This window comes from Schistocerca gregaria, chromosome 1, assembly GCF_023897955.1.
Source record: "Schistocerca gregaria isolate iqSchGreg1 chromosome 1, iqSchGreg1.2, whole genome shotgun sequence".
Classification (NCBI taxonomy): domain Eukaryota; kingdom Metazoa; phylum Arthropoda; class Insecta; order Orthoptera; family Acrididae; genus Schistocerca; species Schistocerca gregaria.
In genome coordinates, this window is record NC_064920.1 from 786,169,213 (window position 1) to 786,187,412 (window position 18,200).

General features: G+C 43.2%; 1 protein-coding gene across 1 annotated transcript in view; it reads left to right on the forward strand.

Annotated features, from left to right (window-relative positions):
* LOC126269368 (glutamate-gated chloride channel-like) overlaps window positions 1–14,948 on the forward strand; it is a 217,760-nt gene extending 202,812 nt beyond the window's left edge. Inside the window, exons 10-11 of the mRNA XM_049973989.1 lie at window positions 1,352–1,504; window positions 9,879–14,948. Of these exons, the coding sequence (XP_049829946.1) occupies window positions 1,352–1,504; window positions 9,879–10,097 (372 nt within the window). The 3' untranslated portion in view covers window positions 10,098–14,948. The remainder of the gene's footprint in view (window positions 1–1,351; window positions 1,505–9,878) is intronic.
* The last annotated feature ends 3,252 nt before the right edge of the window (window positions 14,949–18,200 follow it).

Sequence of the window (18,200 nt, forward strand, 5' to 3'; positions counted from 1 at the left end):
ATATTCCCGCTGTTTTCGAAGCTGAGAGCTGTCACTGGTTTCTTTTGGAGGAAAACCAGAGCATTGCAAATATTCGTAGGCGTTTGCAGAATGTTTAGGAGACCTGGTAGTCACAAAAGCACAAAGAGTCGTTGGGCAAGACGTCAGTCATCATCGCAACAAGGTGGAGCAACCCTGTACAATCTCCCGCGTGCCAGTCGGGCACACACGGTTGTGACTCCTGTAATGTTGCAACGTGTGGACACTCTCATTCAGGGTGATCGACGGATCACAAACACCTTACTGCTCAACTGCCGATAGTGTTGAAACACTCGTCCACCAGCTGGAGTGCCCCATGGGTACCTCGCCGCCAAGCAGAAGGCCATAAAGACCAACCAGGGACCATCCGTACTGAATTCCTTGTGCGTTACGGGGCTGATTGTGACACTTTTTTGTCGGACATCGTCACAAACGATGAAACGTAGGTGACCGCTTCGAACCGGAAACAAAACGGCAATTCATGGAGTGGCGAAGCCACGCCCTAGGCCAGTAAGATCATGGCGACGGTCTTCTGGGACCCTGGTGGGCGAAGTGGGGGAGATTATTCTATTTGATGTCCTCCCTCATGTTACAACGATAAATTCTGAAGTGCATTGTGCTACTCCCAAGAAATTGAAGGAACAACTTCAGCTTATTTGTCGCCACAAAGATCCAAACGAGCTCCTCCTTCTCCATGACAACTCAAAACCTCACACAAGCCTGCGCATCCGACAGGAGCTAACAGAACATCATTGGATTGTTCTTCCTCATCCACTCTGCAATCTGTCCCTCGTACCTTCTGACTTCCATCTATTTGGCCCAATCAAGGCTGCACTCAGCGGGAAGCAATAAGTGGATGACGGGTAAGTTACTGACGCAGCACAACGTTGTCCCCGGTGTCGACCAGCTGGATGGTACCATGACGGCCTACAGGATCTCCCACTTAAGTGACCTATGGCAGTCGCATTGAATGGAGGCTCTGTTCAAAAATAGTATTTTGTAGCCAAAAGAGTAGGGATTAACTTGATGTATTGCAATCTCGAATAAAACCAACCTGCTTTCGGAAAAAAATGCGCTAAATTACTTATTGAACGCCCCTCGTAGACACAACAATCGTTGACTAACTTCAAATGTGAGGTTTAAATGACTACAGAACTATGCAAATGGCTCCCAAAGTAGGGCTCAACACAACCATCACTATGGAAATGGCGTTCAAAGTGGGACGTGACAAATCAGTCGCAAGATGAGTGGAGGTAGTATTGATGTTTTCTAATTATTCCTAAGTTTTTTTTACGCAAACTGACGAGCGCAGCCTGACGTGTGTGGCACGCAGGTGCTGGTGGTGGCGTACCTCGCGTACGACCAGCGGTGCCGGCGGAGGGCGCGGCTGGCGGACCCGGAGGCGGCGAGGCAGCAGCAGCAGCAGCAGCAGCAGCAGGAGGCGGCGCCCAGCCAGGCGGCCGACACCAACTCCTCCTTCGGCATGGTTTGTGTTACTAACTTGCTTCTACTGTTATACACTGACGGGACAGCGAGTCATGCGACCCCTCTGATCGCTGTTCTAAGTTTAGGAACTCAACACCTCAACCCATCAAAAGCTGAACGGAGTGCAACACCCCGGTCGGCTTCTTTATCTAAATAACTATCTCAGTACAGGCGTCGCCCAAGTGTGTATCTCAGTCCATCTCCTTCTGCCAATCTTGTCTCCTCTTCACTCTCTTTATCTTCTCCTTCACCATCTATCTCTCCCATTTCCTTCCCCCTCTCTCTGCCCACCCCAGTCGGCTTCTTTATCTAAATAACTAGCTCATTACAGGCGTCGCCCAGGTGTGTATTTGAGTCCATCTCCTTCTACCAATCTCGTCTCCTCTTCACTCTCTTTTTCTTCTCCTCCTCCATCTATTTCTGTCCATTTCCTTCCCCCTCTCTCTGTCCATATCCTTCACACTTCTCTCTGTCCATCTCCTCCTCCCCTCTTTCTCTCTTCATCTTGTCTTCCCTTTCTCTGTTTGTTTTCTCCTTCCCACCTCTCTACCCATCACTTCTTCCACCCTTTTCAATCCATTTACTCCTCCCCATGTCTTCCTCTAATGCCCCTTCTTTCCTTCCACTCTCCATCTGCTCCTCCTTGCTCTCTCTGTCCATCTCCTTCTCTTCCCTTTTTCTGTCCATTTATCCCTCCCCACATTGTGTTCATTTCTTCCTCCCCCATATCCATGACCATGTTCTCCTCCCCCTCTGTGCTTGTACATTTCTTTCTCCGCCCTTATGTTTCTCTGTTCAAAATTGGCTCTGAGCACTACGGCTCTTAACATCTAAGGTCATCAGTCCCCTAGAACTTAGAACTACTTAACCTAACTAAGCTAAGGACATCGCACACATCCAAGCCCGAGGCAGGATTCGAAACTGCGACTGTAGGGGTCGCTCGGTTCCAGACTGAAGCGCCTAGAACCGCTCGGCCATCATCGCCCGGCTTGTTTCTCTGTTATCACTCCCACCCCAATAAGAGGTTACTTGTTCTTACGCCCACATAATTTCTTTCCAGACAGTAATATATGTGCGACGTTTAGCAGATATCGATCCAGGGGTTTAGGAGCAGCTTTTTAGCCGCTGATCTGCCAGAGTACACACACGCCTCATATATTTCACATATTTCAAACATATTTGTACACGTATTCGACGTGTAGCTGTAATGAATTTTGTCCTGCAGTTTCGATTTCACACAGTTAAACTTCTATGACGTCATATCTCCTGAACAATGTTTCTTACAATAATATAATTTTGCAGCTACGTTCTGTGATGTATGTGACTACTGTCTGAAAAATGTGTCAAGAATACAGTTAGTAGTAAAGAAGTAATAAATTAAAACGTCATGCCTGATACTGCAGTTTTACTGTATGAAGAGTTAAAATGTAAAAAGCAATAAACTTTTTGCATTTTATCATTTTAGGGGAAGGGGCGGCGGTCGGGGTGTCAGTAAGAAAGTGTTTCGTAAATGTTTCAAATAATGCGTAAAGTGTGTTGGAAGTCACTAAGTGCTCTCATTCTCAAATATCGGATGAATAAAGTGCGAATTCGTGCGTTGTGACCGACGCTACTTTCTCACCCCCACCATCGCTCCTTTCATAGGTATAGTGGTTTTACCTACGTCCCGTCCGCCACCCCCCCGCCCCCCCACCCCCCCCCCCCCCTCCCGGCTCCTCACAGCGATTCACGCCCTCCAGACAATAAATGATATGTGTACCTTGACTGGTTGAAATCGGTTTAGTGGTTTAGGAGGAGTTGTTTTTTATACTATGTACGGATTTTATCCAGTTCTTCAGAGATTGGGTCGAGATTTTATGCCTTCCACAACGTTGCGTGCTCAGTGCCAATTAATTCAATTAATTTGCGATGACACACCAAAAATGTTAACTTGCAAACTTATTATTTTTTTAAAATGTAAACTGTATGACAAAGAAGTGGGACATCCAGAAGATATATAGCCGGATTTCGATGAAATTTTGTAAAGAGATGCACCAGTGGTGAGTATACGAGCGATTTGAATGTTAACTCTCTGTAACATGTACAATGGCCACCAGAGTGGATTAGTGCGGCTATGGAGACAACCTCATGAATCCATTGACCCTGCATGTCTGCAGGGGACTGTTCAAGCTGATGGAGGCTCTGTAATGGTATGGGGCACGTACAGTTGGAGTGATATGGGACCCCTGATACGTCTAGATACGACTCTGTTTTCATTCTGCATTCCGACGGACTTGGGCAATTCCAGCAGGACAATACGACACGCCACACGTCCAGAATTGCTGTTTAAACACTTCCGCTGGCCACCAAACTCCCCAGACCAGAACATTATTGAGCAACTCCGGGATGCCTTTCAACGTACTGTTCAGAAGAGATCTCCATTCTCTCGTAGTGTTACGGATTTATGCACAGCCCTGCAGGATTCATTGTGTCAGTTCCCTCTAGCACTACTTCAGACGTTAGTCGAGTCCATGACACGTCGTGTTGCGGCACTTCTGCGTGCTCGCGGTGGCCCTACACGATATTAGGAAGGTGTACCAGTTTCTTTGGCTCTACAGTGTATATCCAATACCCATACTTTTGTAAAGGTATGCATTCTCTTTCCTTTCTTTGCCATGTAACCGGACTGAGTCACAGCAACGTGTGGCTGGGAGTAGCTAGTAGTTTTATATAACCCTTTAGTGAGCAAATTATTTCCAGGAGTTGTAGACTTTTTATGAATGCTTTATTGGGCTAAGAAACCATTCATAAAATCATAGTTTAAATCTTGAAAGTGAGAGTTTAGCCTACGAGTACAAAAAAATTAGTGGGAATTATAGTTCCCAACGAACTCCGGAGCAACTTCACTTTCTAATTTAAAAAAAAATGTATATCCTTTATCTTTATGTACAAAGAACGTGTTAAACATTACATCTATATTTGTATTCGTTCATATTGTCCTTTGAGTTCATGAAGGTGATGTACTATGGAACTTAGAGAAGCATGGTGCTACACAAAAAGGTACACAACAGTTGCTACACATTACTTTTGTTCTCTTTTCTTTGTTCTTGGTGCTACATTGGCGGCATCTTCTGTTTGTTGTACCTTTTGTAGGCAAATGAGTTCCAACTTTCTCCAGACAAACTTCATCTGGTACTCCCGACACACCTCTTTTTGGTGCTTGAAAAGGAACGGGCCTTCCTCTTCGCTTACGACTTGAGAAGTCATAGAGATAAGCCGCTTTGTCAAGTGCAATCTAAATGTTAGCTGGTCTGCTTCTGTCTTCTGTAGCTTCAACATAACGTAGGAATTGACAACTGCCAAATCTACAAGAAAGAAAAACAGTCTGTGCCACCACTTCCATGAACAATGGCCTACAGCATACTGTTCATGCAGCTGATCAAATTTATCCACTCCTCCCATTATTTTATTATACTCTGCCACAGCCAGTGGGCAGAATACTTGACTCCTGCTTCCATCTTTGTTTCTTCTCAAAACAGTTGTAATGTGTTTGGGATTGTGGTAATTTGATAGAATACAAACAGGTATACTATCCTGCCACTTCACTGCTGCAACACATGACCTGACAGAAAATTCGAATTCTCCCCTGCTAAATCTAGAATTTTTTTCCAACATATCAGGCAAATCCTTCCTGTCTGAACGAACAGTTCCAATGCCATAAAGTCCACGAGACTGTAACTCTTCCATTATTCGTACTGTTGTAAAATAATTGTCAAATGCTACCAGCCTTTTGCTGCCAGCCATTGCCTTTGTTAGAATAAGCACAACTTCTTCACACAAAGTAAATTCAGACGCATCATTTGTATCTCTTTTTCCAGTGTAGATGTCAAAATTTATGATGAACCCAGTACTAGCATCAGCTACGCTCCACACTTTATATACACGCTTCACTGGTTTCATTCGCATATTATTGTTTGAGTGTTGACCGTCCGTTGAAGGCCACCATACATTCGTCAACTTCTAAAACAGAAGATGGTTTGTACAATTTACAAAGCTTATTTGATATTGGACTGATGACAGGTCGAATTTTGTATAACTTGTCATAACCGGATTTTCCTTTTTTGACACACTTGCTGTTGTCTTTGGAACGCAGGTTCTCAACAATTTCTTTGTATCAAAGCTTTGTCATGACTTGTGAGATAGCAGTTACTCCAAGAATAGGTTCACTGCTCCAATCAATTCCGAGTTGTGGAAGCTGGTGAACACCCATCAAAATAACCATTCCCAAAACAGCTTTTACCTCAGGAACAGTAATGTCCTGCCAGTCGGAAGATACCTTAGTTGTTTTCTTCCCCGACTTCACAACACACCTCTCCTGCCTTGTATGTAAGTTCGTCTGATTGCAAATATGAAGCAACAGCTCTTCTGTAAATATAGACTAGAAATAATTTTATTTCTTTATCAGACTTTGAGAAATTTTGCAATATTTTCTGCGCTTTCTTCTAATTTTAGTGGATGATTTTCAGAATAAGAAATATTCTCATTCCACATTTTATCACTAGGAGAAAATGTTGCAGCAGCTGTTTCTGGGGTTGAATCAGATACAAGGAGACATGTTCCCAATTTCACTAGTGTCTATTGTCAAATTGAAACAGTTGTCTTCATTTGAAACAATAAGTTATCACTATTTTCGTTCATAATCTGTGAAGTATTTCGTGACCCAAAATCATCGTCAGAGTCAGCATCAAAATCTGAATCTTCTACATCTTCTGGTAACGCGTACAAAATTCTGAAAACCTCTTCTGGCGTCAGTCCAGGCACTCTAAACAATAAGGAACAAACAATAACTACGATGCCGATTTCACAGCCATATGCATTGCACTTCACACAAGTTCACTGGGAAGAATAGTTCCCACTAAGTTACCTTACAATATTTCCGTAATTTTCAGACAAATCCAGGAAATATACACGAATACTATCTCCCTCGTAAATATAAAAGTAGATATATACAACACTTCAAATACAAATACAAATAAGTCACTCCACACGCAAAAGGGAAGCACACTATACAAAAAAACGCTGTAGCGGTCGAAACAGTGGCTCGTTTTCAAGCGGGAACTGCGCTTCTCCATTGATTGACTGACAAGATAGGAATACAACCGCTTTTGCGCACCCATTGACAATCTACATGTAGTTAGCAGACTCTAACAGAGATGGCAGCGAAATTAGAAGTGGGAACACGGATTACCACTCAACTTACAGCGGAAACAAATAAGTGGGAACTTTAGTTCCCACTGGTCACTAGAGGGATAAATCAGCTTGTATCTGGAGCTAGTTTGTTTCTATCAGGTTTAGGAGTTCCATTGATATGTCATCTGGTCCGTGTGATATCCTCGTTTTTGCACATTTTAGTGGGTATTCCATTTTTCCTTTTCGTAATGAGTCGACCAATTATATAAAAATATAATTTAGGTGTAAAAAATAATTTTTGAAAAAGAGTTACCACACTACAGGCCATTAAAATTGCTACACCATGAAGATGACGTGCTACAGACGCGAAATTTAACCGACAGGAAGAAGATGCTGTGATATGCAAATGATTAGCTTTTCAGAGCATTCACATAAGGTTGGCGCCAGTGGTGACACCTACAAGGTGCTGACATGAGTAACGTTTCCAACCGATTTCTCATACACAAACAGCAGCTGACCGGCGTTGCCTGGTGAAACGTTGTTGTGATGCCTCGTGTAAGGAGGAGAAATACGTACCATCACGTTTCCGACTTTGGTAAAGGTCGGATTGTAGCCTATCGCGATTGCAGTTTATCGTATCGCGTTGGTCTAGATGCGATGATGTGATATGGAATCGACGGGTTCAGGAGGATAATACGGAACGAAGTGCTAGATCCCAACGGCCTCGTATCACTAGCAGTCGAGATGACAGGCATCTTATCCGCATGGCTGTAACGGATCGTGTAGCCACGTCTCGATCCTTGAGTCAACAAATGGGAACGTTTGCAAGAACACAACCATCTGCACGAACAGTTCGACGACGTTTGCAGCAGCATGGACTATCAGCTCGGAGACCATGGCTGCGGTTACCCTTGACACTGCATCACAGACAGGAGCGCCTGTGATGGTGTACCTGGGTGCACGAATGGCAAAACGTCATATTTTCGGATGAACCAGGTTCTGTTTACAGCATCATGATGGTCGCATCCGTGTTTGGCGTCATCGCGGTGAAAGCACATTTTTTTTATTTTTTATTTGGCCTTTGAGTGTACTCAATTTAGGCATCAGCAATACATAGTGACAATGTACACATAATTGAATAAACAAATACAGAAATGCATATTTACAAGAATAAAAAGCTTAACTGTTACAGGTTTCTACATAATGTTTTAAAAATTGAGTTGAATTGAATTGGCAAATAATTAAAAGTGTCTTGGCTTACAATTCACACCAATTCTGAAATATCTTCATCAGCAAGACATATTTATAATTTATGTACACCATTAAAACCTACAGATTGTGACCAGTACTCTTGATGAAGTTAACTATCACTTTATATAGACGAACGTCTTTAGTACACAAAAGAGAAGAAGCTGATTGAGGAAGATGGTAGCCCATACCCAGCAATGTCTTCAGAAAGAGCAACCGTTCACGGTCAAATTTGGGGCACATAAATAACATGTGGTTGACATCAGCTTCTGACTCAGGATCACACTCATGAAGTGTAAACGTTGATCCGATGTAGATGTTGTGGGAAAGAGGCATGATTGAAGCGGAGTCTTATGATGGTAGAAATCGTGGATCGGTCCAGATGTGTCGTCATGAAGCACGGCTGTGAAGGATTCCGAGGTTGTAGCACTGCGTAATAACCGTCTTCTGTCTGTTGAGAAACGTTCCACATTTCCTGCCATTGTTGTCTTGCGTGATCCTTGACTTCACGTAAGTAGTCTGTATAAGGAAGGTGCAGATCCAGGACGGTGCCTAAGGTTGCCGCTTGTTTGGCTAATGCATCAACTTCATCATTATAGAGGATACCAGAGTTGGAAGGTACCCACAACAAATGGATCGTCCGGCCCGTGCGTGTGCTGCGAATATATTCACATATCACATCCAAGATATAACTGTTGGTTGTTTTGTTCCATCGACTGAACTGAATGTTTTTAAGAACGCTTTGCGAGTCAGATACTATCAATATCCTGGGGAAGTAAGTGCTAGAGACAAACTTAAGTGCTTCCAAAAGTGCCACTGTCTCCGCCGTAAAAACAGAAGTGCTCGTAGGCAGTTTGAAGGTTTTGCGGATCTGGATCTTAGGGCAGAAAAAAGCGCATCCTGTACACTCTTCTTGCGGAATTTTGGAGCCGTCGGTATATACACAGAGAAAACCCGGCCATTGTGCTTGAACGAGACGATTGAAGCCAACGTTGACGTTAGTACTGTCCAGCCAGGTCGTACTTAAATAATGAACTGGGATCTGGGAACAGAACGTTTAAAGATCATATTCAAAAACAGGTAGATGAGCTGAACGTCGTATAGAATATATGACAGGTGACCAAGTGTCAAAGCTGGCACTTGATTCCTTCTGTGGGATGCAATCCACAGTGGATAAATGCAGTCTCTAGTGTGACAGACGGAACTGTCCATAATGGCCATGCCTTGAATGCAGAATTTGTCCGATAACATTTGGCGCCTAATGCTCAAGGGCATCTCCCCTGCTTCTATTAAAAGGCCGTTGGTGAGCGTCGAGAACGCACATTGGAAGCGTGTATTCGTCATCGCCATACTGGCGTATCACACGGCCTGATGGTATGGGGTGCCATTGGTTACACGTCTCGGTCACCTCTTGTTCGCATTGACGGCACTTCGGTCCCCACGAAACTCTACATTTCAGCAGGATAATGCACGACCGCATGTTGCAGGTCCTGTACGGGCCTTTATGGAAACAGAAAATGTTCGACTGCTGCCCTGGCCAGCACATTCTCCAGATCTCTCACCAATGGTAAACGTCTGGTCAACGGTGACAGAGGAACTGGCTCGTCACAATACGCCAGTCACCACTCTTGATGAACTGTGGCATCGTGTTGAAGCTGCATGGGCAGCTGTACCTGTACACGCCATCCAAGCTCTGTTTGACTCACTGCCCAAGCGTATCAAGGCCGTTATTAAGGCCAGAGGAGGTTGTTCTGGGTACTGATTTCTCAGGATCTATGCACTCAAATTGCGTGAAAATGTAATCATATGTCAGTTGTAGTATAATATATTTGTCCAATGAATACCCGTTTATCATCTGCATTTGTTCTTAGTGAAGCAATCTTAATGGCCTGTAGTGTGGTTGAAGTTTGAGCTGCGCTGGTCCGCTACGTGTGTGGTGGTTCGGCGACTGCCCGCAGAAGCTGGTGTCGCCGGCGGCGGGTGCGGCGCGCGCCCCCTCGGCGGACGAGGCGGAGGCGGAGGCCGAGGGCGAGGAGAGCCGGTCGGAGGGCGGCTGGCTGCGCGCCTGGCTGGGCTCCCCGGCGGTCGGCGGCCGCCTCGACATCGTCTGCCGCGCCGGCTTCCCCGCCGCCTTCGCGCTCTTCAACCTCACCTACTGGGCCGCCGTGCTCAACTAGCCATGCCGCGCTCCACCCCGCGGTGATCCTACCTACCACGCACATCTCTCACCGTACAGGGCGAATCCCAACTCTACCAGAGATTGTCCAGGGCTGTTTTCTGAGTATTTTGGTGCAAGTGACCCGTAGCCTGCGCCTAATCGTTACAGAGTACTTATTCGCTTTCTTATTCCGATTATCTTTCTTTCTGTGAAAACATCTTCCCAAAAGCGAAACGTACGTCTCACGTAAACCATCTTTCATTCTAACATGCAAATATGCGGTTTCTCTTACGCGCCCACGTACAGATTGTGTTTTCCGTCACTGAGGTGACAGCTCAGTGAGCGCCGTCATGCTACTCTTCCACCACATTCAGCGAACGCATACACGAGATGGATATTCCGAAACTCTTCAACAATATATCGACCCATACTGTTGTACATCAAAGTTGGCATACAACTAACACAGCCGGAAGAGCAAATCCTGCAACACAACGAAGCTGTACTGAAAGCAAGCTTGAGCGTCAAAGTGAAATGGGCATTACTGTTGTCAATAGCAAGTACCGAGAGTCAATGGAACAAGTACGTCTCCAAACGAGAAAAGTACTCTTAGTATCGACATTTGTACTGTTGCGCAGATTCTTTCAGCGCACCAAAGATACAGAGATAAAAACGACCAAGAAATCAAACGAAATAGAATTACTTGAGAGCACGCACCTTTTATAATTTTAATTAATATTGTGTTTATACTCGTTGCTGATGAGGAGGAAAATTAGTTATTAGTATTTTATTAATGATCTCATTCATAAGCAGCCATATCACAGTCGCTCAAGAAAATTATAATGAAGTTTTACTTGTTTCATCAGAATCGGATGATGACTCTCCTCGTCCGCAGCCTCGATCATTCGAAGCGATCGGCAATCCCGTATAAATAAAATGTCTTGGTTTTCTTGCTTTGCGTAGTCAGTCGAAAAACCTTAGATCAAACGGAAGGTTTGCTTTGACAATTCATCGGAAGTTCCCTTCTGATTACCAACGAAACGACACCTGCGTGCAAATTTCCAATTAGAGAATACATCTATAATGAAATTCCTTACACACTTTTGATGTAAATGCTCAGTATATATTTGCTTGAGAAGCATACAATATATTTTCAATCTCTTTCTTCCAGTTATTTTGATAGCAAAATTACAATTATTCAATGTGGCTATTCGGCACGGAGAAAATCCTAGAAGACCTCCCAACACCCCAGAGAGAATATTGGAAAGAGTAATTATGCGCTCATGGAATAGTAATAGTTCTGTACTACTTTGCGCATCAATTCTGCGAGTATATAGATGGTCAAGTAGGAAACGTAATTCACTCATAAAATTGTGTAGGGATAATTAGTAGAATATAACGAGATATTACACCTTATACCAAAATACTCAAAAAATGTTCCTAAACAACCTCTGAAATTTTATCGATGGTGTACAAGTTCAATCTTAGAACCTCTATAACTAAGCTCATAGGGTGAACAATTAGTCATCCGTCGGTTTGAAGCAGATAGTAATTTCATGAATCTAAGGTACGCGCAGCGGAATATACCTGCTTGCAGTGTGCAGATCAATGTTCAGTTTAGAGAAGACATGATAAAATTTACGATGAAATATTTTTAAAAGACATACAGGTAGAAAAGGATTATGTAATGTTATATACACTGCTGTTTGGAAAAAGTGAAACACGAAGGCCGAGAAATGTGATTACAATGAACTTTATTTCACAGACTAGCGACATGATACAACACAAATTATTATCATTAACCCTTCAATGCTTAGTGTAGCTCATCAGCTACAGACATCATTTCTTCGATGTATCCCGTACTGAGCAACATTTTGTAAGAAATTCGTTATGGAGTTAAGTGTATACACGCTATTGCAGCTGCTAAACTGCTAGTCGTTCTTCATAGCGATCGTAAATGGCAGGATGAACTGAACTAGTTCGACAATCAGCTGTGGGGATGCACTGTCGCGTGTGTGTTTCGGCGGAAGGTAGAGACGTTTTATTGGTGTTTGTGCACTGATTTGTGGGTTTCAAAATTATTTTTTTATTTTGAAAACGTAAGTAGATATTATGTAGACATTTAATTTGAGTGTCTTTACGATAGATTTGAAATTAGGTGTGTTTTTGTTTTTGTAGCGATTGTCAACAACAATGGTTTGTTAATTTAATTAAAACATTTTTTCAATATTTTTTTCGTAATGTAGGCACTATAAACTAAACGTCGCAATTTTTACAGCTTGAAATAAAAAATCATGCATTTAAGGGTTAAGGACCCGTACATGCACTGTGACTGTAGAAATTCAGTACCGAGTAGCACCACAATGTGAAGCAATCAGAGAAGCTAGACATTGTGCCATGGAATCAAAGAGTGCCTGAATATGCTGCTCGGGAATACTCTGCCACACAGTTTGTAGCCACAGCCACAAAGCATCAACTGTGGCTGCAGGAGCACCTGGAGGAACAAGCTGTCGACATGTTCTGTGGGTGACATGTTATGTGAAAGGGCAGGCCAGGGAAGTAGTGGCACGTGTCCTTCTCCAAAGAAGGCTTACACATCGCTCGCCACATACGGCCCGGCGTTGTCCTGCTGAAATATGGCATATGAGACATCCTGCACGAGAAGCAATGCTTGAGGCTGTAAAAGTTCCTGATGTAGTGGTAGCTGTTCAAATTGCGCTCAAGACGTAGGAATTGCGATCGCGTCACCGCCGCCACAAACCATCACACTTGGCGTTTGTCTGCTATGCATCTCAAGAATGCAGTCCGCCCGATTACGTACACCATGGCGGCATCGAACGCATATGTGGCCATCACTATAGGACAAGTTGAAGCGGGAGTCGTCCAGAAAACGCTAAATTTTTCAACTCAGCATTTCACTGTTCGTTCACATTCCAATTGCACTGTGTTGCTGGTGGATTCTGGTCAATGCAAGCCGACGCAACGGCATGTGTGCCACTTGTCCAACTTGCAGAAGATAGCATCGAACTGCCACCCCAGACATGTCCACCTTCGTTGCAGCTCTCCATCATAGTGCCGAACAGTGTCGTCAAAGCTGTTCTGTCAATTACAGCCACGTGGACAAGATGGCAGCCATCTCGCACTCTGATCACACTGTGTCCGTCAGTTCCCTGTCGGTGCTGCATATGGCGTTCTTGTTTCCAATGCTTCTACACAGGACCGGCGCAAGGCACGTGCGAAACGTGCGGCCGCACGGGGCGGCACTTTCCGAGGCAAATCTGCCGTCCCCCCTTTTTTTCCCAACTCAACATTCATGCTCAAGGGGGGATTCGAAACCAAACCTCGGAGGGAGCGGCTTCGGGAACTGTGGCATGGTGCCTCGACTACCTGCCGGCCACCCCTGTTGAACAAGGGTAGTGAGGAGGACTAATTTCTTCCTCGCCACTGTGGCAGCACCGTAGTGTTTACGCCGGAGGAACAGAGAGTGGGAAGCAGTCTGGCGTGCGTGCCAGTATTCTTATGAGTGGAGCGCTGTCAGCCTGTTACACGCCGTGCGTTCACTCACAACTAATTTTGCAGAAGACGAAATCTAATTTGGAAATTCGAATGCAATGTTCGATACTACGGTTACATGTTAAGCCTGAAGCAATTTTGCTAAGCCCTTCAATGGCAGTTTCCGAGTGTTTTATTCTTCCCACATTATGGAAAAAAATTGTTAAACGTTACTACAGTCAAACATGTCCAACACCTACAATGGCTAGAAGTATACCGAATGGGGAAATACGCTGCGAGTAATTACAAAGGATAAAGACATCGCTAATAAGCCTGGCATAAGTTGGGTTTCGACGTATTTTTGAAAATTGTTGCTATCCATTTCTGAGTGACAGTCGGACGTTTTGGTTTTTGAGCCATAAAACACCTGTCTCCGCCTGCCCAAACAACAATTAAACTCTGACCGTCACTTTTGTTTGACAATACTACTTGACCCACTAGATGTAAGCACACATTAAAAGCTTTGAGAATGGGCACTCAGTGGCCGAAACCTAGGTAGATCTGAAAAGTTAAAACAAAAATTGAGATTGATTGCTGACATTTCCTACAGATTTGTTTCAATAAAATTCCATAAAAGGTTTGTAAAAAAAATTTAAAAAACGGGGGGGACGACGACAATTTAGCACCTCGCACGGGGCTGCACTTGTGCTTGCGCCGGCCCTGGTTCTACATATGCCTCGCTGTTGAAGTAGCGTACCCCGAAAAGACGACAATGTCACGGAACAACAGACCTGCCTCCCAGAGACCAATCATTCAGCCCATTCGATCGTACTCACATGCCGATATTCCACCCTGTGATGTCAGCAAGGCATAGTGGCACGTCTTTACTGGTTTAAACTTTGTATGACGCCTCCATACAAACTGAACTTTGCCTAACACTGACCTCCTCAGACACACGAAAATGGCCGCTGTTTGGCCTACATGCACACCACTGGAATGCCACTTAAATCACCTATTATGCATGCTTCCGCTGTTCTACGTGTCCTCTTAAAGTGGAGTGTTGCACTTCTGAGTATTTCACTTTTTACAAACAGCAGTGTACGTATTCCTCTGATTCAGCTACACAGTACGCACTGTATTTCTCAAGATACAAAAATCTGTGAAATTGTCCGCCATAAATTGTTTAATAGAAAACATCACTTTTTCCTCTTGAAGAATTAAGTGAAACCTTTCTAGTGAACCAAGCTTCATTGCAAATACATTACTGCATTTTAGTTCAGTGTAAATTTCTGGTGTTTGAGCATTGAGTTTTAAACAGTGTGTCAAAACATTAAAATTCACTCCGCACAATGTGCTGTGTTGTGCTGCAATTGGAAATTTACAAATATGTTTCTCTTTGTGTGTGTGTGTGTGTGTGTGTGTGTGTGTGTGTGTGTGTGTGTCGCCGCTCACTGTCCCACGAGCTCACCAACAGCAACACACGTCATCTTCTGCAAGGACTTTACCGCAAAATTGCTACTGTATGAATTATGTGCTGCTTCATATTCACTGTAGAGCTACGGTCATATGTCGCTGTGTATGAAATTTAGCTAACATACTGAATTTTTCTTTAGACTAGGGTGGAGATTTCTATGTGTCATCAGTCTCGAGAAAATTGATCTGCAGCATACTAATTTGCGAGCGCGCTGCACCAGCGATAAAGCCAAAGTGAAATACCCATAACATTACTTGTAGTTCATAAATGATTTGAGATATCGAAATGAAATGTTGGTAACTGATAGTATGCAAAAAGGAGCGTATTTTTCTGTATGGTTATTATGCAGAACGTCATTATCTATCGTGTAATTCCACAAACTACAGACTTTTTCGATGCAAGCAAGTAATTTTTAAGGGCCATCAATAGGTGGTTAAACGAGAAACGCTTTGGGTTTTGATGCAACACAAGTGAAGACATCACACTTCTATTTTTGTACTGAGGATAGGCTTTTCATAAGCTGTGGAGCTTACTTTTTCTCATTTCTTCATTTAATAAACTTAAAAAAAAAACACTGTTTCAGAACTCTCTCACAACTGCATCTGCACAACGTGTTAGTGTGGTCATATTATGTAAACGTTTTGGTAAAAGAAGCAAATTTTCATTGGCAACAAGAGAAATGTGTAGGTTTTACTCAAAATTCAAACCTCATGATGCTTCTCTGAAAGTTACAAATGGTCAAAGGACAGGCGAAAATAAATGGCTGCATTTTCAGTGGAATTCTTTTTAGATACTAACCAAAGCAAAGGTGACAGCTCTTTTTAAATGGTCACCATTGAAGTGTGGGCGTGGAGGGGCTCCACTTAATATTTACAAAGAATGTGAGCATAAGTTTCAGATTAGAACGGTACTTCCCCTCCAGCCCTCGACATTTCCCCTACAGCGCCTGCCCATAACTCCCACCACTACCGCTCTCCCCATGCACGCCTGCATACCAACGAACCACGTTATTCTAAACCGACTTCTTTCTACTACTCTGATCGTTCTAGAACTCTGGCTCTGTTCGACCAGAACATGTTTAGATATTTTATTAGTACTAAGTAAAGAAATTGAAAGCGCACCTTAATACCTGCCCTAACCACATACATTGCGCACTGTTAAAAGTTGACAAGAAAAACTGATGTACAAGTAACAGACTTCGCTCTACCTAACTGCTGCGTGGCAAATATTCTGACGAAAATGCCTGCCCCACCTGTGTGTGACAGTTGATACAACATATTTCCCTTCCATGGTGGAAACAGCTTACAATACTGCCAAAGTAAGAATTTCCTACATGCCATTACTCTTAAGAAATTACAGACTAGATGCAGTAAGTGTATAAATAACTGCCTTGTAATTAGAATCGTCCCATTGTTTGCAGGATACTACAACTAAAACACACACCATCTGAGGTCTTACAGGTGCGCTATTGACATTAAGTTGTTGTGGACGTGCTGGCCTCGCAAAAAGTCAGTGCTCTTTACAACTTGTTAAGCACAGTGTGAAATCGATCGTTATATTGCTGCAGAATGCCATCTGTAAAAAAGTCGAGATGGTCACAAATCAAGCAACAGAATGTCGCATCTATATCAATTTTCATTTACAAACTGTCTGCGTGACGCTAGATAAGATCTAGGTATCTGTATAGTTGTACTGGTAACTAAGAACTGTCCACACCACAAACTCATCCTTAGGAACAGTATGTCCTTATACTATAATGACAGATCTGTTGTAATGGGCAGTTGGACGCCATGTTCTGGTGTGCCCATTATAGTTGCCTAGTGCGAACACATAACTAACCTGAGAAGACAATGCAATGCAACCCATATCTTGTACATGATGCTATTTGTCCCTTGGAAGATGAGCTTCATGATGAATTGGGTTCTTAAGCAATCTGTGTCAGTGACGCTGCCCATTCAAACTGTTAACCTGGATAATGATGATCGCTGTCATAACTCAAAATCTGTGAGTGCTGCGGCCAATTATTACGTACACATGATGTGCTGCAGCTATCGCCACTATATTGTACCGAAGTGAGGCGACTTTGTACAGAACTAATACAGTCACAATGTATTCACTCAGCATTCAGTAAACTGTGCTGTATACGATGTTGGTGCAGAAGTAAATGCGATACCTATTGAACGCTTCCAAATACATCTGCAGCTTTTCAGTTACATGGCATTCTATGACTTCATATGTACACGATAACTACATTCAAGTGATCGGAAATTCTCCTGCAAATTACCTCATCTTTCTTTACAAATAGCCGTCTCTATATGACTTCGTTGGGCTGTCACGTGAGCGTTTGCTATGGTATTGAGATGATATTACACATCTTTGATACAATGGACAAAACAAAGTTGTTTTGCTATTACCCTACTGAGTTGTTTTGTGATCTTTTCTTGTGATGATCGTGATATCACATAAAAAGCACTTTTGTCTCATGAGCTATCTGAAATTTCCACTGCGAAGCTCCCCACCTGCTTGAAAAACCACTAGAGAGTTCACACTGCTGGCAAGCCTCTCTCAATAGTGTGGCGTAAGGTAAGCTCTGCTCTTGAAATCTCCTGGTGCTGCCACCCTGAATCTCACACTCCCAAACCAAACAGAGACAGGTCAGTTTCCTAAACTGACGTCTAGTATTGACTTAAATATGTTCGTCACAGTATACTGTGTACACTGTGGCAGCTATCTGGTCACATCTTCCTGTATGCAATACGGGCTCTGTCATCTAGACGCATAAACTCCAAACACTCCTTAATTTGGAGAGTGATGACGTTTCATTTGAGTGTACAACAAAATTTACTGTCACAAAGATATTGGGCTGACTGACTACTGATGGGCCATAAGGCTAACACATTACAAAACACTAAATCTATTTATTTTTATTTTATTTAGTTATTTTCGAGTTCCGTGGATCCTTGAAGAGAATCTGTCGCTATGATGTAAAACGTATCAGGTTATTACACTAACAGCCATATGTAGATGATCATGAGGCAACCAATTTAACATATATAAACAGATACATGAAAAAGGACATCCATATGTCAAATAAATACACACAAAAATTCAGATAACAACACAGATAATAGTACAGTAATGAAATAGATGACTGCATAA